Here is a 24,572-nt window from a genome sequence, read left to right as displayed (position 1 = left end):
CCATGCAACATACTTTATGGAGATTTCCAGAAACACTTTGGGGACTGTTGGAACTAGGTTCCTGCTGTAGCAAGTGGGAGCAAGAGTCAGTCAAAGATGGGTTCTAGGTCTATAGATGAAACAAGGTTACTTATTTTTCTGCTGGAGAGTGGAAGCTTGGGTGATAAAATGTTAGAGGAATAAAAAAAAGAATGTAGCTTCTTCCTCTCTCGGCGCAGGGTGCCCATAACTTGCGCTCTTTCTGCTGCTCCCAGCTCTTGGATACAGCCGATGATGCCATGGGTTTCAGAGATCTGAAAAGCCCGGCTAGCCTCCAGGTGCTCAGCGATTACCTGGCGGACAAGAGCTACATCAAGGGTATGTGCCATCACAAGCACATGTGTCAGTATATGAAGCAGTGTCCGGCCCACCGCCTGCTGACTTGTGTCATGCCCTATGTTGGTATAATCAGATCAAGTCTTATGAAAAGGAAAAGGCCAGCCTGCCAGCAGTGAAGAAAGCTGTGGGCAGGTATGGTCCTGCTAAGGTGGAAGACACTACAGGAAGTGGAGCTACAGATAGTAAAGATGATGATGAAACTGATCTCCTTGGATCTGATGAGGAGGAAAGTGAAGAAGCAAAGAGGCTAAGGGAAGAACACCTTGCACAATATGAATCAAAGAAAGCCAAAAAACTTGCACTTAAGGCTAGGTGCGGTGGCTCATGCCTGTAATCCCAGCACTTTGGGAGGCCAAGGTGGGTGGGTCATTTGAGGTCAGGAGTTTGAGACCAGCCTGACCAACTTGGTGAAAACCCCCCCCCCACTAAAAATACAAAAATTAGCTGGGCGTGGTGGTGGGTGCCTGTAATCCAAGCTACTCGGGAGGGTGAGGCAGGAGAATCGCTTGAACTTGGGAGGCAGAGGTTGCAGTGAGCCAAGATCGTGCCACTGCACTCCAGCCTTAGTGAAAGAGTGAGTCTCCATCAAAAAAAAAAAAAAAAAAAAAAGTAAAATAAGATCAATAGAAGAAAAATACATGATAAGTGCAAAAATTAGAGAGGATCATCAAACCTAAAAGAAAAAAAACCTGCACTTGTTGCCAAGTCTTCCATCTTAGACATGAAACCTTGGGATGATGAGACAGATATGGCAAAATGAAAGGAGTGAGTCAGAAGCATTCAAGCAGATGGCTTAGTCTGGGGCTCATCTAAACTAGTTCCAGTGGGATATAGATTTAAGAAACTTCAAATACAGTGTGTGGTTGAAGATGATAAATTTGGAACAGATATGCTGGAGGAGCAGATCGCTGCTTTTGAGGATTATGTATAGCCCATGGATGTGGCTGCTTTCAACAAGATCTAAAATCCATCCTGGATCATTGCACTTAAAGCTTGAAAGATTAAAAAAAAATGTAGAGTTAGACAAGCTGGAAATTTAATCTGGTTTTAGTCACTTATGCTGATTGGGTGACTGGGCAAATTCATCGAAGTCTCTGTAAAATGGGGATAATGCTAAAATCTACCTCATAAGGCCATGTGTTTAATAAGACGGCAGAGCAATTGAGTGTTTTAAAAACACCGTACCTATTTGTTGTTTTAATCACAATAGTATAGTCCAGGCTTGTCTAATTCTTGTTAATATGTGGTAACCAGTCATTTTGTAACCTATGTTTCTTAAGTGACACCAACTTTAAATGCAGACTTGATAACAGTTTTGGAACATTACACTCTAGATTTCTTCCCACCACCTGTGGGAGAACCCCCTCCCCTCCATTTCTCTCCAATTCCTCTGATTCATGCTTTCCCTGAGACCTAGAGCCTTGCTTCTCAAGGCGTGGTCTGCAGACCAGCATCACTGCTTTCAGCTGTGATTGGTTAGAAATGCAGACTCGGCTGGGCGTGGTGGCTCACGCCTGTAATCCCAGCACTTTGGGAGCTTAAGGCAGACGGATCACCTGAGGTTGGGGGTTTGAGACTAGCCTGACCAACATGGAGAAACCCCCATCTCTACTAAAAATATAAAATTAGCTGGACATGGTGGAACATGCCTGTAATCCCAGCTACTCAGGAAGACTGAGGCAGAAGAATCACTTGAACCCGGGAGGTGGAGGTTGCGGTGAGCCAAGATCATGCCATTGCACTCCAGCCTGGGCAACAAAGAGTGAAACTCCATCTCAGTAATAATAATAACAATAAGATAGTGTTTATTGATTGCTTACCATGTGCCTGGTGTTATGCTAAGCACTTAATATGCATTATGTCATTTTGGGGGCACATTTCATCTTTATTTTAGTCATTCCAGCAGGTACATAGTCAGAGCCATGTTGTTCTCAAACCTCTTTAGTGGATGCTATTGGTTCAGTGGTCACTATTGGTTGTCTATCCAAAATTTCTTTCTACAACTTTCTTTCCAGCAGAATCCTATTTTCTCACATCTCCACTCCTCACCATGGGCTTCAGGGAGAGCTGACCTGAGCCCTAGTTCCATGTAAAGGCTTTTATTAACTAAGGGTAATCCCATTCCCCTTGATAATTGGTTCAGGAATGGGCAGATGACGCAATTCTGTCCAAAGAGTCTTCAGGAGGTCTGTTGGGAAGGTTTCTTACTCTTAAGAGGGAGTTGCAGGGAAAGGCGATCTTCTTGGCTATTGTCATGTCTGGATGTTATACTTGGAACTTCTGCCATTTGGCTACTGGTTTCGGGATGAAGCTCTCTCTGCAGTGACGGAGCAGAGCGATGCTTCCTTACCAGCGTGGAGCCGCTAGATCAACCCTCTGGGCTTCCAGGTGTTGTGAGATTCGTTTCTTATATAAGCCAGACTGAGTGAAATTTCTGCTCCTTGCTTTTTTTTTTTGAGATGGAGTCTCACTCTGTCACCCAGGCTGGAGTGCAGTGGTGTGATCTTGGCTCACTGCAACCTCCACCTCCCGGGTTCAAAGGGATTCTCCTGCCTCAGCCTCCTGAGTAGCTGGGACTACGGGTGCCCGCCACCACGCCCGGCTAATTTTTGCGTTTTTAGTAGAGACAGGGTTTCACCATGTTGGCCAGGATGGTCTCAATCTCCTGAGCTCGTGATCCACCTGCCTTGGCCTCCCAAAGTGCTGGGATTACAGGCATGAGCCACCGCGCCTGGCCGCTTCTTGCTTTCTAACAGATATAATTTGGTTTAGAGTTGGTGCCCAGCAACCTCTGTGGGAAGTGCTGGTCCCCAGAAGACGCGGCTACATCCTCCTAGAGGCTTTTCTTATGGGGTTTTCATGAAGGAAAGCTTCTCTCCCCATTCGCCGAGGCCAATGGAATGGAAAAGGAAGGAAGGGGTTCTCCTGGAAATGAAGACTGTCTATTTGTTATTTGTGTAACCCTCGGCAAGCACTTTCCCTCCTTGAGACTTCGTTTTCTTATGTGCAGATGGCGGGACCAAGGATCCCAATTTGCTTTCCAGGGTGTTGGTGAGATTCCAGTGAGACGCCGGAAGGGCAAGTTTTCATCACCAATCAAGGGCCTGCAGATCCAGGACTGACCCTGCTCGTGGACATGCTTACCTCACAAAGCTGGTCAGTGCCAGAGCTGGGGCTCAATCTAAGTCTCCTGACCCCCAGAGCAATGTTTTTTCTATCATAACCTGCCTCAGCCTCTGCCCTAAGGGGTCATCTATTTTCTGCCTTTTTCTTTCTCAAATGCAAGGCATGAGCACGCCCTGAAATATAACTGTCAGGGTTTCCTGGGGCATTTCTTTCAACTCAACCATTTCCACCCCCAACTTGGCCGGGCTCATCAGGGCCAGGCTTGGCCAACCCTGGCGTTGTAATGCATTGGCCGGGATGGGCCTTTGTTGCCTCTTTGGGCTGCAGCCCCCCTCCCACTCCCTGTCGCCTACGGCCAGTTTTGCTCATTTCTCTTGGGAGCTGCCTAGCTGCAGAGAAAGGCCTTTGCAACCCTTCTCTTTTCAGCCGTCCTTTATTGAATTTCACCTCCATTTTTTTCCTTTCCAAATAGGAACATCATTTATCCAGGACTTTAAGTTGTAGAGGTCTTCAAGAGCTTTCTCTTTCCCAGCTGCATTTGTTGACACTCAGTCAATCTGTTTCTTGCCTCCACTCCCCTTCCCCCCACCCCACCCCCGACGCAGGCCATAAAGTGTCTACAGCTGTGCCCTTTATTACCCTTCCCTTTCTATGCCCACGAGGGGGATGAGCTGAAATATAGCACAGCCATTACTGCTAACAAAAAGGGACAATTTTAAAGCATTTCTGCTTTTCATCAGGGAAGCTGATGGCACAAAAAGAAAATGCATCATTTTATTGTAAATGTTTTTAAAATATGGGTCACTTGGCCATAATCAGCCTCCAAAGTCAGACAAGTTTAAAGCGAAAGCAGTCACATAGATACCAGTTTTTTCCCCTTGCCTTTTAAATTATGCTAATTGACACCAAGAAAAACAGGGAGAGGGTAGCTCCTACCAACCCACACACTCCATCTCCAACTCCCTCCTCTCTCTACAGTGAAGAGCATGGGAAATAAGTTTGCCAGGCCAAGAATGGTGCCCCTAGACTAAGAAGCCCTTTTTACTTTTCACTTCTGTTTCAGTAAGTATTAAGACTGAGAGGCTTGTGGTCTGGTCTTTCAGGATGGGATGCTTTTCCTAACCCTGGTGGAAAGGAAACTTTTATTATGTTTGCTGAAAAACTTTCAAATGCGGAAGGCTGCCTGACAGCTACCTGGTGTGTGTCTGGGATGGCTGGGTCTGGCCAGGAGCAGAGGGTCTGGTTGGAACAGATATGCTGGTAGGGCAGGCAATGGAAGTGGTTGCTCTTCCAAAGGGGACACTCTCTGAGTGATTTTGAAGATAAATGGATATGATGATTGTTGGGACTATGGTGAGAGATTAGAGGTAGCAGAAAGAAACATACCATATTCAGATTGATGGTCAAAAGGTGTCCCCTTGCCATCCACTCCTGTGCAGCCCCCACCCCGGGTTACTGCCTCTTATAGTGTGAACCAGGCTCCGTGTCTGGGAAAAGAAGTAGGGCTTGAGAAGAGGATTTGAGCCGTAGGAAATAGGACCAAGTTTCTAATGCAACTGGAATGAGGTGGGCTGGATTATCCACTCCTGAGAACCAGCTGTCTACATGATACAAAGAATTGAGATGTGGAATCCAAAGAGCTGGACTCAAGTCCTGGCTTTCCAGTGCACTAGCTCTGTTAACACAACCTCTCCGAGCCACAGGATCCCGGTCTGAAATGAGGATGGCCGTGGAGAAACTTGCACCACACAACTCCGCTGTGGGCAGTCAATGAGCTCATGTGCGGGATGTGAATCTGGCAGGTGTTCAATGGTCAAGGAAAATATTTGATGAAACTGATTCTGAACCAGGAGGTGGAGCCCCAGGATATGCTATGTGGGCTACATGGACAGCTAGACAGTTTTCCAAGATATTCAGATTCGAAACTAGAAATGGTATCAAGGGATGCTTAGAAAGTGTCCCTAGATAGAGATGCATAAAGAAGAGGCATATTGGATCAGGGTGCTGAGTCCTTTGGTGGGTAGAGGGCATGGCTTAGAATCTGCCAATCTGCTTTTGATTCCAAATCTGCTGCTAAGTAGTTAAGTGACCTAAGCTCAGCCACCACTTCCCATCAGTACATTAGGAATAAAAGCAGTGGGATGATACAAGGTTGTTGTGAGGACTAAAATGAGATTAATCATACAAAGCCCTTAGTGCACCAACTGTCAGAGTAACTTACTACATTTTGTTATTCTTATTATTCCTGAGAACTTGCAGGTGAGAAATGGAGACTGATTGATGATAGCTTCTCTCCTTTCCCCTCCCCTCCCCTCCCTTCCTTCCCCTCCTCCTTCGCCTCCCCTCCTCCTTCCCCTCCCCTCCTTTAACCCCCTCCCCTCCTCTTCCTCTCCTCCCCTCCCCCCTTCCTCTCCTCCCCTCCTCTTCCTTCCCTCCCCTTTCTCCCGTCCCCTCCACTCCTCTTCCTCCCCTTCCCTCCCCTCTTCTTCCTCCCCTCCCCTCCACTCCTCTTCTTCCCCTCCCCTCCCCTCCTCTTCCTCCCTTCCCTCCCCTCCCCTCCTCTTCCTCCCCTTCCCTCTTCTCCCTCCCCTACCTCCCCTCCCCTCTTCTTCCTCCCTTCCCCTCCCTCCCCTCCCTCCCCTCCTCTCCCTTCCTTCCCTTCTTGCCAGCCTGCCAAATCAAAGAGAGTAATTGTTTATAGCACAGGTTTCTTAAGAATTGACTGTAAATCATCTCATAAGACAGTGTGATCTAGTAACTAAAAACAATTTGAGGGTCATACAGATGACTATGAAATCCTTGTTCTAAGAAACTCTAGCTCACTTACTTTGAACAAGTGATTTTCTCTCTCTGAACCTCAATTTCTCATCAGTTACAAGGTCCTTACCTATCCTTGGAAGTCTTAAGTGAGATAATGCATGTAATAATTACATACATCTTTCCTGAGAGTCTGTCTATCTCCTGCTTTGCACTGGAGAAAGCAACACTTTTTACAGTTTAAAAAAAGTGTAAGGTTAGTAACAGGCTGCAGATGTAGCAGGGATAATGAAAAGGAAGGCCGGACTTTACAAATAAAATATAAATAAGGATCTCTAAGATCTAACTCTGAAAGAAGATTCTCCAGAGGATAGAGTTGCTAATATATTACTGAGACCCTCTGTTCTCCTGAGTTCTACCTTCAGCATGTTCTCACAGTTCAGTTCCTGCTGTTACGGCTTTGTTTGATGATGATGATGATGATGATGATGATGGTTATGATGATAGCTAGCATTTTTGTGCAAGCTTAGAAAAAACTCCAGGCCATTTTGTACCAGTTAGAAAAAAACTCCCCTTCCACAGCTCTCCTAAACACAGTCAAGACTGGTAAGAACTTAAAAAAAAAAAAACTTACTAAAAAATAAGGGATTGGGAGGCCGAGGCAGGTGGATTGCTTGAGGCCAGGAGTTCGAGACCAGCCTGGCAACATAGGGAGGCCTTGTCTCTACAAACAAAATTAAAAAAATAAAAAACAAAGGAAAGCAAAGTGGAAACATAGGAAGTGTAAGAAGCCTGAAACTCTGGCTTCAGTTTTCTGACCCTCCTGGAGCTGGATTGCTCCCAGGTACTGTCCAATTTCACACAATATTTGTGATATTCATGCTCTGTGTCTAGCTCAGTGTGTTATTGGTTTTTCTGAGAGACTCAAGTATACAGTCAGGCAGCCCTTAACAAGAGGGAAGCGTTCTAAGAATCTTGTGATTAGGTGATTTCGTCATTGTGTGACCATCACAGAGTGTACTCACACAAACCTGGTTGGTCTTGCCTACTATACACCTAGGCTAGATGGCATAGCCTTTTCCTCCTAGGACACAAACCTGTACAGCATGTGACTGTACTGAATACCGTAAGCAACTGTAACACAATGGGAGGGATTTGTGTATCTAAACATGTCTCAGCATAGGAAAGGTATAGTTAAAGTACAGTATAAAAGATAAAAGATGGTCCACCTGTACAGGGCACTTAGTACAAGTTGAGCTTTCTGGACTGGAAGTTGCTGTGGGTGAGTCAGTGAGTGAGTGGCAAGTGAATGGGAAGGCCTTGGACATCACTGCACACTCCTGTAAGCTTTGTAAGCACTGTACCCTTAGGCTACACTAAATTCATTAAAAAATGTTTTCTTTCGTCAAGAAAAATTAATCTTAGCTTACTGTAACTTAGTTACTTTATAAACTTAAATTTCTAACTTTGTGACTCTCGTAATAACCCTTAGCTTAAAACATAAATGCATTGTACAGCTGTACAAAAATATTTTCCTTTATGTTCTTATTCTATAAGCTTTTTCCCATTTTTAAATTTTTTTTTTCTTTTTTTACTTTTAAAAACTTTTTTGTGGCAGGGCGCAGTGGCTCACGCCTGTAATCCTAGCACTTTGAGAGGCCGAGGCAGATGGATCACAAGGTCAGGAGTTCAAGAACAGCCTGGCCAATACGGTGAAACCCCGTCTGTACTAAAAATACAAAAATTAACCAGGCATGGTGGTGTGCACCTGTAGTCTCAGCTACTCAGGAGGCTGAGGCAGGAGAATCACTTGAACCCGGGAGGTGGAGGTTGCAGTGAGCTGAGATTGCACCACTGCACTCCAGCCTGGCAACAGAGTGAGACTCCGTCTCAAACAAAACAAAACAAAACTTTGTTGTTAAAAACTAAGACACAAACACACCTAGGCCTATGCAGGGTCAAGATCCCCAGTATCACTGTCTTCCGCCTCCACATCCTGTCCCACTGGAAGGTCTTCAGGGGCAATGGCATGCATGGAGCTGTCATCTCCTGTGATAGCAATGCCTTCTTCTGGAATACCCCCTGAAGGACCTGCCTGAGGCTGCATTATCATTAACTTTTAAAAAATAAGTAGAAGGAGTACACTCTAATGATAAAAAGCATAATACAGTAAATAAGCCAGTAATATAGTCATTTATTATGATGAAGTATTATGTACTGTATATATTTTTTTTGTTTTTTTTTTGTGAGACAAGGTCTCACTCTGTCACTCAGGCTGGAGTGCAGTGGCATGACCATGGCTCAAGGCAGCTTCAACCTCCCAGGCTCAAGCAATCCTCCCACCTCAGCCTCCTGGGTAGCTGGGACCACAGGTGTGTGCCACCATGCCTGGCTAATTTTTAAAAAATATTTTGTGGAGACAGGGTCTCGCTATGTTGCCAGGGTTGGTCTTGAACTCCTGGCCTCAAGCAGTCCTCCTGCCTTGGCCTCTCAAAGTGCTGGGATTACAGGCGTGAGACACTGCACCCCGCCTTCTGTATATAATTAAACGTGATACTTGTATAGGCCTGGCAGCACAGTAGGTTTGTTTACACCAGCAGCTTCACAAGCTCATGAGCAATGCATGGAGCCACGATGATACGATGGCGATAACGTCCCTAGGCTGCAGGAATTTTTCAGCTCCATTATAATCTCATAGGGCCATGGGCATATGCGCTGCTCGTTGTTGACTGAAATGTCATTATGTGGTTCATGACTGCACTTTAAAATAAAGTGAACCACTACCCAGCGTACTGCTTATCAGTTAATTCTATTTTATTTAATTGCCTTGTTCAGCTCTAGGTTTATTTATTTTTAGTTCTTGCTTATTTGTTCTGCTCTTTTCTTGTAATAGAGCTGAAGTCTATGATAATTAATCATGGTTTTGTAGACGTTTTCTTTGGCTCCCTGTTTTTTGGTTTGTTTTGGCCTCTGTTTTTCATGCGAGAGGATTTCCTCAAAGGTCTAGACCCTGTGGACTGTCCCTCCATATGGACGAGTGAGACACAGAAAACCTGATTGGGAGCTCTGTGTGAGCCAATGGTGTCTTCTCCAAGGCCTGCGTGATGTGGTCTCATTCCATCTCTCTGACCTCATCTCCTGTCTCCCTCCTCCTTTCTTCCTTTGTCCCAGCTGCACTGGCCACCCTGCCATTCCCGTCATATCCGGATTGTTGCTCCCTCAGGGCCTTTGCACTTGCTGGGTCCTCTGCCTGGAGAGAACATCCCTTAAGTGTTCACTTGGCTTTTTTCCTCCCACTTCTTTCAAGTCTCTGCTCGAAAAGCAATTTATCAGAGAGGCTTTCCCTGATGACCCTTTATAAAACTTCCACCTGGGCCTTACTCTGCTTTTGTTTCCAATGGACTTATCGTCACTTGATGTGACAGTACAGTATGCTGTTTAGATTTATTTGTTGTCTTTCTCCAGAAGAATGAAAGCTCCAAGAAGTCAGAGTCTTTGTTTTGTTCACGGTTGTGTCTTTTGCACCTTCTGCAGTGCTTGGGATATTAGCACTCGGTGTATATTTGTTGAATGAATGAATGAATGGTGGCTTGAGTGACTGTGAAAAGGCTAGTATCTGGGCATTTCATTGGAGGATTCCTAATATTCATTCTCTATATCTCTTCTTTTGGGTCAGTTTTCTCAGCTAGAAGAGTCTTGGCTGCCAGTGTTCTTAGAGCTGACTAGGGAAGGAGGCTGAAGATCCAGTGATTCAATGTGAGGTCTCTTACCTGATTCTCGTTTTCAGTAAGATACCCCTTCTTCTATGCCTGAGTCCGAGGGTCTAGAGCCTTTTGAATTAACTTCCTCAGTGAAACTCCTGGCTTATGCTGGGGAGGTGGATTGGGAGTCACCTGGTTGCAAGCACACGCTTGCGAGTGTGTGTGTGTGGGAGGGGCTGGTGGCAGAGTGGAATTTGCCTATTTTAAAGCCCACCCACACCCTTATTTGCAGATGTTACTTGTATCTCTGATTCCTAAGCCATTCTGGGGTTCTGCAGGGTATACTACAGTGACTGCTGGTAAATGTTTAATTGGCTCTCCAGGGGAATAAAAGCTCTAATTTGTGGTGTTTGCTGATTCACATGGTGTCAACATTCCCACCACAGTTGACTTCAAGTTACCATCATGACATCACTGAACACGGATTTTATAAATCCCTTTATCTCCTCCTGTAATAAGACTCAGGTCTCAGCTGTGACCGAGACCCCGCTCCATTCTTTCCACAGCTTGGTTGTTCATCTCCTTTCTTTACAAAAGATACATGTTCTTCCATTACTAAGCTAGTTCAATTTGAGTTTCTGATACTTTTTACTAAGAGTTGTAAGTTTTTTCAATTATGAGAATTTCTTTTTCTAAAGCCTGAACTTTCCAGGGTCTCCTTTCGCATAATAGTGGCTTATCATGTTTTAACTGAGAAAATACAGATGGGCAAAAGGATACTAAGAATGCAGTAATAACTTATATAAATAAGCTTTTATCATGTCAACATGTATATATAAAATATTTGTACAATAGGAGTACTTGCATGTCCAAGGCATTGTTTATTTGGTATATAAATGATGTTTGGTGACCATACACATTTGCAGACTCCGTGAATTAACTCTTAGCTCTACTCTCCTGCTCCCAAACCCGGAGTTGTTTAGTTCACAGGTTGGGAGCCAATGGTTCAGATGATCTTTTCTCCGAACATTCTCATTCTCATGAGTTAAATGAGCTCTTTCTTGCCTTTCTCCAAGATCAAAGTGTGTTTCTTTTATCTTTGAAATCTTTCTTGAATCCATCCCCTTTTCTACGTCTACTGCCAGTGTTCTAGTCCAGGCCCTACTTGCCCCTCCCAGGTAGAGGCAACAGCTTTCTGTCTGTCCCTGCATCAATCCATTCTCTATATGGCAGCCAGAGTGCTCTTCCTGGTGGGGTCCTTTTCATGCCTGAAAGGCTGCTGCTTATGTGTCCAATCATGAGACATGGGATAGCTGTTTCCATCATACTCAACAACTTGTGTTCTGTAAACCTTTTGCCCATGAACTTGTGTTTGACCCAGTTCTTTTGGTAGCAACAGCCTTTTTCCAGTGGATGGAAAATGCGTATGTTACCTACAAAACTTTGTTATTCACCCCCTGCAATCCTCCTGGCCAGCATTAGCCATACCTCATCCTGGCATCCTGTAACAGTGCAGACTTTGGTTATCGACTTCTTACACTGTGGGCACTTAGGGGATAGGACCTTTCAGTTATGTTTGTATACCCAAGCACATTGACGAGTACCTGGGACATAGTCAATGCTCAATCAATGTTAATTGAACAAATTGATATGGATTGGTGTGCTTGGGACTATAGGTTTATCTTTGAGACTAGTTCCTGAATGGGAGCTAGATAAGAAATGTGTGATATGGAAATGAAGTAAGCAAAATGTGTCGTTTTCCCAATTCTGTTTTTCCCATTTGTCTCTTCTGACATTCTTTTCTTCCAAATAAGCAAGATTTTATTGCATTTTTCTGATTGCAGAAGCAATACATTCGAAGCATAGTATTTATATGGACTCTGGCATCAGGCTTGAGTTCAAATTTTGCTATGTGTATCAATTAATAAGCAAATAGAGAGGGCTGTGTGCTTGCACACAGTGCTTAACACCTTTATGTCTTAGTTTTCTCATCTGAAAAGTGGATGGGAGCTATTATAATAGCGCTTACTTCTCAAGATTGTTTTGAAGTTAGACCGTGCTTGTCAGTGCACAGTACAGATTTGGTTATGGACTTCTTACACCTTGCATGTTAGTGCACAGTCTAACTTCAAGTGCTTGGCACAGTGATTGCTCAACAAATACTTGCAGCTCTTATTGTGAAGTTCAGTGCAGAAAAGGTAGAGGTCTCTGAGATCTGGATATAGCTGCATGGTAGGGCTTAGGATCTTCACGGTGCTGCACTAAAAGAAAACGCAAATCTGACTCCAGAAGCCTTGGAGAAAAATTTTGATCTCTTCTCTTAGAACAGCCTTTTTCAACCAGGTTTCATCTGGACCACAGAACACAGAAAGTGGCTGGAGTGACTATTTTCTCAGTTCTCAGAATGTTACATAACTTACAGTGTTCTAGATGCACGGGAGAGTATGTTCATTGTCTACAATTCAGGGCATGTAGGTTTCATGATCTCCAGTCACCTCCGCTTTAAGAAAGGCTGCTCTGATATTCTTTGATGTTTCTTAGACCTAGAGACCTGGTGCAGGGACTCAACACAGTGCATCAGAGTCAAACCACTTTAAGTCCTGTCTAGATACCTCTCCCTTTCCTTAAACCTTCTCATAGTTGCTACAAATATCTCCCTTCCTCACCCGTAATTTGTTCCTTGAACAGTTTGTTCTCCATATCGTGCTTATCACACACCTATTCTGACACGTGTTACCTTGCTTTTCAAAACTGAGAGTCACACATCACTCCCCAACCCTGTGTGTTCTCCACTTCTGGAACTGCAGTGAATATCTCCAAGAAAATGCGAATAACTGGACTAAACACTAAACATGGTTGACGTCTTTTTTTTTTTAATGCACTTTTCTAAGTCACCTGGCTCCCTTGCTCCCTTCAAATAACTCTTCTTGACAAAAACTATAGTTATCTGGGCACTTACTCTAGCTGTTCTGACTTGTGCTGCCGAGGCTTCTGTGAGACTGGTGCTGTGTGGCAGAGCAAGTCTGCTCCTCCTGGTGCCAACCCTAGTTCCTGCTGCTCTTCAGCACTAACAACTCATGCTGCCTTCTAGAAAGGCAGCAGGCACTACCTTTTTAAATTTTTTTTTTTTTTTTGATGGGCGTGGTGGTCATGATGTCTTCTGTTAGAAAGAATATTGGGAAGGAAACTAGCAGCGTCTGCCACAATTCATATAATGGAATATCATATAGCCATTACTTTTTGAAGAATATTTATTGACATGGGAAAATGCTCACAATATGTTAAAGAAAGCAGGATACAAATCTGTAAATACAGCATGATCCCAATCTTGTAGTAAAATAAATTATATATGCATAGAAAAAATACAGGAAGGAAATACACTAAAACATTAACAGTGATGATCTCAGGATGGTGGGATTTGGGGTAAATTATTAATTTTATTTTCTGCATTTTCCAAACTTTCCACAATGAACATATATTACTTTTATAATCAGAGGGGAAGAGGTCAATACAGGTGACACCTAGTCCTGGGAGGTGGCGAGACTGATGTGGCACTAAGGGGGTGTTTAGAGTCACTTGTACTGCCTCAGTCTGTGTCCTCATTTATAAAGAAGGGATAATAACACCTGCCCTGCCTGCCTCCCTCCCAGGACTACTGGGCATCTGAAAGGGTCACAATATCTGGTGATTGTTCCTCTGTAGCAGCAGCTCAAATGCTTTATTTTAGGACACACGCCTCCGTACCCTGCTTCCAAGGTCAGGAGAGTTGTGGGCAGAGAGGCCAGCCTGCAGCCTTGGTCCCTGGCCTATCCTAACAGATTCCAGGTCTTCACTGGAAATCCAGTGCTGACCATGCAAGTTTCCCACTCATACTTCCACTCCAGGTCACTTCCCTGCTTAAAAACTTCTTTAAACTAGTTCTGTTGAAATAGTTATTGCTTAAAATGGCCTGAGAATGACCACCCTCCTCACACCACTCTGTTCCCAGCATTTCAGAGCCCTAAGGAGGCACAGTGTGGGCCCAGGTGTGCTGTGGGGAAAAGGAGGGAGTGGTGCTGGGAGTCAGGCCACCAGAGTTGGACTCTTCCTTGCTGTGACGTGGGTAACTTTCACAAGCTTTCAGGAGAGGATCTTTCATATGCGATAACGTGAGGTTACATGAGATAACATACATCAAAAGCCCAGCATGTAGTAAGCACTTAACAGATATTAGTTCTCTTTCCGTGTGCCAGATGAAGACACTCTCATCTTCTTCCCCGCAAATTCTCTTTTCAAAAACAAAGCTTAGTGCTCAGTGCAGAGAAATGCAAAATGAAACAGAACTCACTGAAAGCAGAAGAGCACAGCTACTGAAACAGGACTGTTCAAACACTTACTCTGCATAAAGAAAGCTGGTAAGATGGCATTTCATTAAACACATTTTCATTTAGGTAAGCTGACATGCATGCCAAAGCTATTTGATTATAGAAATTATAAAAATACTTTAAAAATGCATTTGTAGAATGAAATAACAAAAATACTTAAATTTTTTCTAAACTTTTCACTTAATCTAAAATTATGAATTGCCCATTTCTTTTGCTGTTGGTTAAAACCTGGGTCACTCACCTCTCCCTCAAATATTTTGGATGAAATTCTAACATGTATTGTCTTCTTCCTAGCCTTTTATAAAGCATTCTGGATTTAATTTCTTCTTTTAAAAAAACTCAGGGTCACCATTATGGGAAGTCTATGGGCCATACTGTTGTACACATATTTTCTGGGTCAACTAGAGTATCCTTTGGTAAGTAGACAGTCCCAGATTTGCTATGTCTTGAAGTTTTATTCTTCTTCTCCTCTCACTATCTAGTTTTCAGTTGGCCTTTTTCTTCTTTCAGTATGCCTGCCTTCAATCTAGCAGCCTCTTTCTTTGCCATTCTTTTGTGAGCTTCAAAGCCAGCTAATAAAACATGTTGGAAGCGTATACAAATTTCAGTTCAGAGTCTAAGAGTGATATTCTTGAAGATCTCTCCCATAAGTAAGTTGCAAGAAACTTTGTAACATCTCCTCTGGCAGCTGAAAGGCCTTTAAGACGCAATTCCTGATTTTTTTGCTTTGCCAGAGAGGTAACTTCTGTATAAATGACCTTTTCACTAACACTCCATGTACTCTGTCCTTAAAAAGACTATTAGAAGTGGGACCATGGATGTAAAAGCACTTTAAAAAAGCATAAACTGTGAAATAGTATTGTTTAGCCCATGTATCTATAAAGAAACACACACGGATGGCCAAATTGAATCAACCCCAATGTTTTATTTAATTTAAAGTTTTAAAAGGCAGTGGTTAAGCACATTATGTATATATGTATATATATGAATGTATGTACGTGTGTATACACATACATATATATACAGGAAACCAACCCCTTTTCAACTTTAGCCACTGATGAGCTAGGCCCACTGTCTAGTGCATGACTCACTTTCTACTTCTTCATAGGACCAATTCTAAAAGTAAAAATAAACACCCTTTATCAGTTTAACAGTAACTAACTGTGTTTCTTTTTTTTAAATAAATAAAGTTACTATTAAACTGATCACATATGGTAGAAACGTAGAACTCACACACACACCAGCACACACAGTCCCCCATTTAAAATGTGATGTATGAATGACCTATATGTACAAATGGGTGCTGCTGACTCCCCCACCCCAAGCAGAGGCCACAAAAGAACTCCCATTACTCAGGGAGTCCCCATTCTCTATGCTGGGATGGAGGATGTGTGTGTTCCTGGCACCCCGGCTTAGACCTCAGAATGCACACTCCCCATGCGCTGATACAGATGATGGTTCAGTTCTGTGGTACTAGTGTTCAGGTACATTAGGGAATAAATAGGCATTTGTAGCTGCCTGAGAACTAAACCATCATTTATAACTCTTTATAGGGAGAAATGTATTCTGAAATTTTAGCTAACTGACATACAAACTTTTAGAGTATTATCAGTTTGTAAGTCTGAGGCTGTGTGTGTGTTTCTATATATTTATACAAAATTGATATGAAGAATGGGGCTAGGTTTACGGAGCAGCTGCTAGGCTTCCATTTGGTGAGTTCTGATCTAAGACGTCGCTTGCCCAAGACTTTATTTACCAGCTCATTCTGCTTCTCACGTGCCTCTGGCTGCTGGAGAGATTCAGAAGGGGCCACTCACACAAGTGAGGGGAAGGACATGGCTAAATCATCTGCTAGGAATCTTGGCAAAAAGAATTGCCAGATTCAACCAGGGCCACTTTATAGAATAAAATCCTTCAGTTCCATCCTGATGAAATGGAATTTTTTTTCTGCTTCTAGCCCCCGTAACCCCGTCTAACTGCAGCTCTGTATGAATGCCTCAATATCACAAAAAACACAGGGTCACCTCTTAAATATGCTGGATTCTCAATGAGTAAACCAGTTAATGTGTTTCTAGCCAAAGCAAGGGCATAAATGTTTTAGAGAAAAGATTCCCCTGGAGCTACAGAGAAAAGATGCTGATAAAGCAATATTGAGAGTTGAGCAGGTGATGCTTTTAGTCTGTGTCAGAGCTGGTCTCTTCGATGACAGAGTACTGGTTGAGTGCTTCCTCCAAAGGCGTTATTGTCCCATCAGGTTTTAGTCCCATTGGTTTAAGCAACTCCTCTCTAGAAAAAGAGATAAAAGAGAGAGAAAAAAAAGTATTCACCAGCATCACACACACACCCCTCCCCCCCACCCAAATCCACAACCTTTTAAAAAGAAAAGTCTTTAAAAACCAAAGTATTTTCCCTTGAGCTTTCTCTGTGTGTTTGTAATAGGAAAGATGAAAGGGGCATGGAAAGAAAAAGAGGGAGATAAAAGACTTCATTCACACAGGCCAAACCTACTAAGCCAATTAAAAGTATGAAAAGTCAAGGTCTAAATGGGCTCAGGACAAGGAGCAGGTCTCTTCTGTTTTGAATAATTAACTTTTTTTTTTTTTTTTTTTTCCCCTTTTGTGGATTGGTTTTGTTTTAGACAAGTTGAAGCTGCCAAAATTTCACCTGCCCCAGTGGTTGGAGCATACAATTAAATGGCTGATTTGATATGCATACACTTCTTTCAATGGAATAAATCTGTCAGTTTTGATTTTGCCTCAGTCTCTAGTGATACGTTAAGTACATGTTGATTCATTTCAAATTAGTTGGCCTTCCCCAACTCTCTCCCCGACTTTTCTTTCCTTCTCTCTCTCTCTTTCACTCTTTCTTTCCTCCTCCTTCTCCTTTCTAAAAAACACCATTGCTTTTGTTTGTGGCAGTTTAATTATGGGATTGACAGCCATTTTAATCTCTTCAAAGCTCCCCAACTGCCGCTTTTCAGCTAATCCAATTATATCTACTCCACAAGTTACAGCCTCATCTAAAGATGATTAATTATTGATTAAGCCAATCAAAAAGCATTAGGAAAGATTAAATAAATCTTTTCATAGGCTCTTATTTATTACATGGAGATTATGGTGAATGTACCTGTTGAGTTGCTAACTCCAGTCCTCCCATCCCTAAAAAGGTCAGCAGTGTACTTAAGAGTGGCCTTGAAGAGCCCCATGAACTGCTTAAAACTTATTTATCACAGAAATGGGCATCACCCCCCAAAAACATGTCCATAAGCAAAAACCCACATGGCAGCAGCTATAATGTTGGTGGGATTTGGATGGAAGGGAAATGACTCCCTCCTCACAGTTGTTCCTTAGGCCAGCAGAAAGAAGGGCTCCCTCCTGGGAAGGGGCAGCCACACAGTAGTGTAATGGTGTTACAGACACAGTGAAACCTCCTGGGGAGGAGTGAGAACAGCTTAGTGGTCAATGGATAAGCCAACAGGAGCCTAATGAAGAGCTCTGGCTAGCTCCAGTAGACAACTTCGAAGTGTTTGAAAGCTTTGCTTGGGAAATGTGAACGTCTGACAGGCTAAATTGAGGCTCCTGAACACTATGAGGGAGGAAATGTGTTTCCCAATCCAAGAAATGGGGTCAGAATCATAGAACTTAAAGTTGGAAGGGGTCTGAGAGATCATTTAGTCCAACCCCCTTCTTTAATAAAGGAGACTGAATGACTCATCCAAGGTCACTTATCTAGTGGCAGAGCTGGACCTGGGACATGGGTCTCCTGAATCCTAGTCCAGTGATCTTTGCAGCCCACCACATCTGGATTAATTGCCCTAACTGCATTGGAGGAGCACACTGAGTTCATGTCTTCAACATCTGTTCAATGACTATGTGACAGGAACTATGTCATATACTGGGAGGTAAGGAAGACTGGGTACAGCTGCTGCCTTTGAGGAGCAGGGAAAACAAATATATGCAAAAGTCATTTTGAGCAGAATGAGGTAAATGCTGTAAGAGAATTATGAACAAAGAAGTGAGGCAGCTCCTGAGATGAAGCACTGACCAGGCCGCCTGGGGAGGGCACTGCCAAGTGAGGTGTCAGTGAATGGCCCTGCACTAGGCAGACGGGCACAGAGCATTTCAGATAAAGGAGACTGTAAAGAGTTCTGAATGGTCCCACTGACGTGTGTGATTCTGTATCTTTTTAAACCTTTTTGGATTGTGTCAGCTCATCTTTTCTATCTCTGTGCTCTCATGAAGCCGGGAAAGGGCCCAGTGTTTGGGGAATGGTGAGGTTCAATGAAGGAGGGGCAGGAGGTAAGGCTGCAAGGGTAGTTTGGGATACAATAGTCAAAAATGTCTTAAATGTCAAAATAAGGAGCTTAGATTTTACCCTGTAAAGAGTGTTTGATTACGTTTGTTTTATAAGAAAGTACCGCTGGCAGCAGCATGATAGACACATTGGAATTGGTGGCAGATAGACAAGTCATTAGGGGGGTCATCATAATTGTGTGTGGGGGAGGAGACAGACAGCTGGATTAAGTCTGAGGTTGTGGGAAGAAAAGGCAACATTTCTGAGGTAGATCTCATGACTCACTGGGAGGAAAAGGGGTTGGAGAATGAGAGTAGTAAGTAGAGAGTTCCTGTTGTTTCAGCTCAGATGACCAAGTGGATGGTAACTCTATTCAATGGGGCCAGGACATAGGAGATGGAGATTTGGTGGGGAAATTCTGATATATTTTAGGACCTGAAGGGCTTGAGGTGCCTACATGACAACCATGTAGAAATGTTCAGTGGAGAGCTAGAAACAATGTTTCCATTAAAACTTCTCTCTAGCACTGACATAAATTACATACCTATATTTTAAATAAATTCCTAGTTCTGATTGTGCTAAAGGACTTTGTGATGTTGGACACTACATATTAACAACTGAAGCAAAAGGAGAAGAGGGAGAACCTGCTGGGAATGAAACACTGAGGGTCTGAAGGGGTTGCTAAACTCAGGTGTGGGGTGGGGACTGAAGGGTAGGGATAGGTAAAAGTAGGATTGGCAGACGGGACTGAGTGATAAACTGCTGGGTGGATATACCATCACTCCTGAGACTAACACTACTGCATCTCTTTGATAAAAAGATGATTCTGGGGCTAGCTACTAACTTGTGTGAAGTATCTAGCACTTTCTCATCTAAACCCAGGAGTAATATTTTCAAATAAGTCTATCAGCTTTACCCTTGCTCCCTAATCCAATTATGGAAATAATTAAAAATATTAGTTTTATGGCCAAATTATAGGATTCATTATGGAACAATGGGCCTATATTTTAATTCTTGTGAACTACTCTTCTCAAGCATTTACTTTCTGGGTGCTTTGTATCAACCCCCGCTAAAATGGAAGCTCCTCTGAAGATATGAATTATTTTCTTCTCCACATGTCTCTGCGTAACGCCTGGGCTCATTGATACTTCTGTAGGAAAGGCGTCAGTGAACACTGGCCATACAGTCATGCATTGTGCAAATGAATTAAGGCAGCAATGTGATGTCATGGAAAGAAAAAAAAGATCTGGAGTCAGGAGGTCTGTCTGAAGTCCTGATTCTCCTCCACTTACCAGCTGTGTGATCTTGGGCAAGCTTCCGAGTCTCAGTTTCCCTACCAGTGAAATGGGGGTCGTGATAATCTTGGCTGTACCTACTGACTAGTGAAGATGTAAGTAGTGGTAGTAATAATAATAATCATGTAGACCAAAGAGTTGTGAATTGTAAAGAACAAATATTTGTTGTTATTATTGTGGTATAGTGAAAAGCACATATAGGTTTTGGAGTCAGATGGACCTCTGCTCTAATTCTGGATCGACCAGTCACTAGTTGTAAGAACATGAACTCACTGAATTCCAATTTCCTTATCTGTAGAATTAGGACAGGAACACGTACCTCACACTAAGTTGTGATGAGGGCAAAAGGCTACTATACATACAAAGGGTATAGTATAACATTAGGCTGGAATGTAGTTAGAACCCATAAATTGTCGTTCCTGTCCCTTAGGTGCTTACAGAAGGTTTTCCCATGCTAGTTAGGGATTAAGTGGGGGAAGAATATGCAGAGGCAAATAAAAGACATGGTCCCTGTCCTCAAGAAGCTTTTAGTCAGTTCAGAAGATAAAACACACACACATTAAACAATATTGAAAGAATTACAGAACAGCAGATCAACAAGCTTGAGATGATTAACAGGCAGAGCCCTGCTTTCTTTAAGCTTTAAAATTTGTCAGTACACCCTTACTGTATTTGAAATTGGTTTAAAGGAGATTTCTTGTCCTGTCTGGGAGTAGAAGGAGAGGATCATTTACAGATGTGTGACTGTTTGTTCTAATTGACCTCAGGCTTATTTCTCATACCCTCATCCTAACTTTTCTCATCTTCTTCCTCTATCCTTCAACTAGTGGCCCACAAATATCAAAATGAAATATTTGGTACAGAGACTCACTCCTAAAAGGCTTGGTAAATGACCTGGTTATATTGGACTGTTTGTTTCATTTATAATCTGGGACTATTTCATTTGCAATCTGTTGTACCTAGATCAGCAAGATGTGGACAGAGAATGGGAAGCTTTAATGAACACCACAGAAATATTCCTTCACCAGTCGTATGGCTATGCACATGTGAGAGGGACACAGGAGGAGACAGGGATGCTGACCACAGGCTCCTTGCAGTAGGTGGACTCAGGGGCCAGACTGTAATGGCAGTGATGGACATGGATTCACAGGGAGAAAGGCATCCCAGAAGCAGAAGAATTAGTCAAGCAGAGGCACAGAAGCAAGAGTTAGTTGTATGCAGGGACTGGCAAGCAGGCTGGCTCGGCTGAGATAAAGGAAAAAAAAAAAAAAAAAACTCAAAAGAGATGAGGTATAAAAGAGGATTTGAATGGAGACCTTGAATCCTAGGCTGACAAGTCTGGACTTGAGTACAAAGGTATTCTTGTTTTCTATTTCAAGAGCATTCCCCCACCCCCCACTTCTAAGGATATTAAAAATAACTGTCATTACAAAGTTTGAAAGCTATGAAATACTACTGCTCTGATATTTTAAAAAGAGAATGTCTATGCTTTACTCAATTTTCATATCCCTATGTGTCTAGCACAGTGCCTTGCAGATAGCAGATCCTCAATAAGTGTTTGTGAATTAAATTTAGTTGTGCTTGATATTATCTTTCATTTTCCTGAAGAGAAAAGGTATGGTGTCTAATGGGACTCCTAATGACTAAACCATGAAGAGAAAAGCTAAATCTCTGGGTACACATTCACTTTCATCACGAAGATTTACAGGGTTAGAAACAGGATTGACATTCCACAGGAAATTCTGTATAATGCTTTCCAGAGATTTCTTGTTCTGTACTAGACTGTGAGCAACTTGAGGGCAGAGTCCATGTCTTCTCAGGCTGTGATTTGCCAGTATCTAATATAGAACACAGCACACAGCAGGTGCTCAGTAAACGTGGCATAAATGGAGACCATTTGTCAGGAATCATTCTCATGTTATTTTAACTGTAATTATTTTCCTGATGAATTAATATCAGGCATTCTGACAGTTCAGCAGAAGTCAAGCCCCCTTTTCACCAGACAGCCTGGAATTCCCAACCATTAACTGGTATAGACTGAGCTTCTTCCATATGGGGCATCAGAAGACCTAGATTCTAATCTCAGATGTTCCACTAACTTGCTAGGTGTCCTTGGGCAGGTCACTTGCCTCTCTGGGCTTGAGTCTCCCCATCTATAAAGTGAGTGGTTGGACAAGATGATCCCCAACATTCTATACTAATTTCAAGAGGCTAAGTGTTGGGCTATGAAATAATTTTGATCTATTTAAAAAGCTGCTAGGTTTTTAAAGATATTCAAACTCATTATTACTAAGCCTTTGTTTCTAATGCAGATATTCTAAACCTAAGAGTCAAACAACAGCATCCTACCAAATTGTCACAGACATACACCAAGACCACAAGCCCTTTCTGCAAGACTACCAGCATATGATTAAAATGATTACAAAGGGAAACCAAAGCAATGGCAAGTGCTACAAAAAAGGATCCAAATTCAATCATGGCCCTCAATAAACAGGCCATTTCATAAAGAGTTACTGGTCCTAAATTATGAAGGTCCTATCTAAAAAGGATGGCTATGTGTCAGATACATGTATATCATGGTAAAACGGAGATACTGTATATTGAAATGTGTATCAGGATTAAGATATTCACATAGCAACAACTCCTTCATACTTACCTTCAATGCTACACACAGGCCTTAACACAAGTTAAGACTGCCCTCGTATCAAAAAGTACAGTGGTGTCTACTGGATAAAGAGCCCATTCTAGGCACTGTGACAGTATCATGGCGGGCTTCTCATCTGATCAGGCATCTGGCCAGGGAAGAGATAAGCCTCCAAGAATGTTCAACTGGAACGAAACATCATTTAGAAATTTGATCTTACTAAACGATAAGGAACCATAATCTACAAGGGCTTGGCCAGGCAAGAGGACACAGATAAAGCACGTCCAAGAAAGGAAACCCTATTTTGCCCCAGCCTAACCCTTGGGACTGCTAATGGAAACCAAAAAAAATAATTTCTTAAAGGGCTAGGGATGGGAGATATGGAATTTACACCATATTTAAAATATTCTGGTCTGTTTTTTTTTCCAGATATATTTTAACATTTTCCTGAGCCACCGTTTGCCTATAAGTATGGTATACTCTAGGATGCCTGGGCTTATATGACTTCTCAGAACCTTAGAGAAGGTTCTGCTTTTTAGGGCTTCTGGTTCCTATATGACTCTTTCCCCCAAAAATGACAGTGCAAAATTGGGGTTCAGATACTAACATACCCAATCGCACAATATAGAATAGGTCAGACGTGTATGTGTATAAAACACTTTACTTGACCTGAAAGCAAGAGAATACTCTTGCCCACAGCACATGTTTTTGTGCAATACAAACAAAACATTCAATTCAAGTGTACTTGTTGAAAAACAGGACATAATTAAGCAGTTGGTAAAATGCATTCTTGTTTCCCACTTGCAGATCTCCCAAGAGTCCCTTCGAATTTACCTATACGAGTTTCAGCTTCCCGCTTGCCACTTAGCTTGATAACGACTCAAAAATCATTCCCTTGTTTTCAAGGGCTCTTCTTTCTTGTCTGCTCTGTGTACTACAGGGCAGTATTGACACATGGAATTAATGACAGGGTCTGTAATGAAACAACAGTCATGCAAACACCAGTCTGCTCTTTTGATAAAACAGCATGTTAGAGACCTATTCACCTCCCTCTAATTGAGTACTGCATAATAGTTCCGATCCTTTTATGTAACATATTTTGTTCTATGATTAGAAAAGAAGAAAAGGGGGGGAAACATATGAGGCATTGCTTCCTTCAATCACCCCCTGATTAATTCTCTGTTTTTAATGAGGGCGGCTGCTATTTAGGCAGGTTCTGTTACATACTTGTTTTGTTGACTTCTGTACAATGTATAACAAAACCCAAGACAGGATAATTGGGAACCATTTCTTAAGCACAGGATTCCTGCTCTTAATGTAAGGTTGACTTGGAAAAAAGAATCCTGACAGTTTAAATTAGCCATTTCACATTTAATTCCTTTTCACATTTGAAAGATAGGATGAGAAATTAGTATATAAATAAAGCATTTTAATTAACATAGAGCTTTTCAAAAAATGCCTGTTAAAATGGATGGAGCCTGTGATAGCCCTGAGAAGGAAGCTCTGTAGTTCTTTTAAAGTCTGGGAGTGCATCTTATATCAAGATTTCAGCATCACTGGATAGTTCATAATCCACTGAAGTATAACAGGTTTCCCAATAACTTGTGATATTCTTATAAATGTTTTCACCTCTTTTTTTCTCACAGCAATAATATTATAACCTTTGGACTGGTAAACATGTTCAGTTAGATACTGTGAAAGTGTCCTTTAGGCTTGAACCCTGATGCTTCATCTTTCATCTAATGACTTCCTAGGGCTGACTGGTTATACCGATCTTTCATTAAGCCACTAACTCGGCAGGAATGAGTGGTATGGTAACTTTTCCATAGCAAATTTGAGGTCTAGGCTACATCTTTGAAAGGATTCTGAGATCCTTCCCTCAGCCCTCATCATTGTGCTTTGGGATTGGGTACAATTGGGAAAGTAAAATATGCAACATAAAAATATTGTTACCCAAGACAAATGGATATGGTGTACAGTCCCCACATCACCATGTCTTTCTACTTTATAAAGG

At 42.4% G+C, this 24,572-nt stretch overlaps 1 protein-coding gene and 1 pseudogene across 8 annotated transcripts in view; one reads left to right on the top strand and one right to left on the bottom strand.

Moving 5' to 3' along the window:
- The first annotated feature begins 278 nt into the window (after window positions 1–278).
- Window positions 279–1,342, top strand: LOC129010602 (elongation factor 1-beta-like; annotated as a pseudogene).
- A 13,889-nt stretch (window positions 1,343–15,231) lies between these two features.
- RIC8B (RIC8 guanine nucleotide exchange factor B) overlaps window positions 15,232–24,572 on the bottom strand; it is a 116,412-nt gene continuing 107,071 nt past the window's right edge. For 6 of the 8 annotated variants that reach the window (XM_054445066.2, XM_054445074.2, XM_054445069.2 and 3 more), the window contains one exon: window positions 15,232–16,612. In XM_054445066.2, the coding sequence (XP_054301041.1) occupies window positions 16,501–16,612 (112 nt within the window). In that variant the 3' untranslated portion in view covers window positions 15,232–16,500. Of the gene's footprint in view, window positions 16,613–22,570; window positions 22,744–23,392; window positions 23,532–24,572 lie in introns of all 8 variants that reach the window. The other 2 variants (XR_008493035.2, XR_010122695.1) reach the window with 1 other exon arrangement.

Source organism: Pongo pygmaeus, chromosome 10 (genome assembly GCF_028885625.2).
Source record: "Pongo pygmaeus isolate AG05252 chromosome 10, NHGRI_mPonPyg2-v2.0_pri, whole genome shotgun sequence".
Lineage (NCBI taxonomy): Eukaryota > Metazoa > Chordata > Mammalia > Primates > Hominidae > Pongo > Pongo pygmaeus.
Note: the sequence above shows the minus strand (reverse complement) of the source record. Positions and strands in the feature narration are given on the sequence as shown.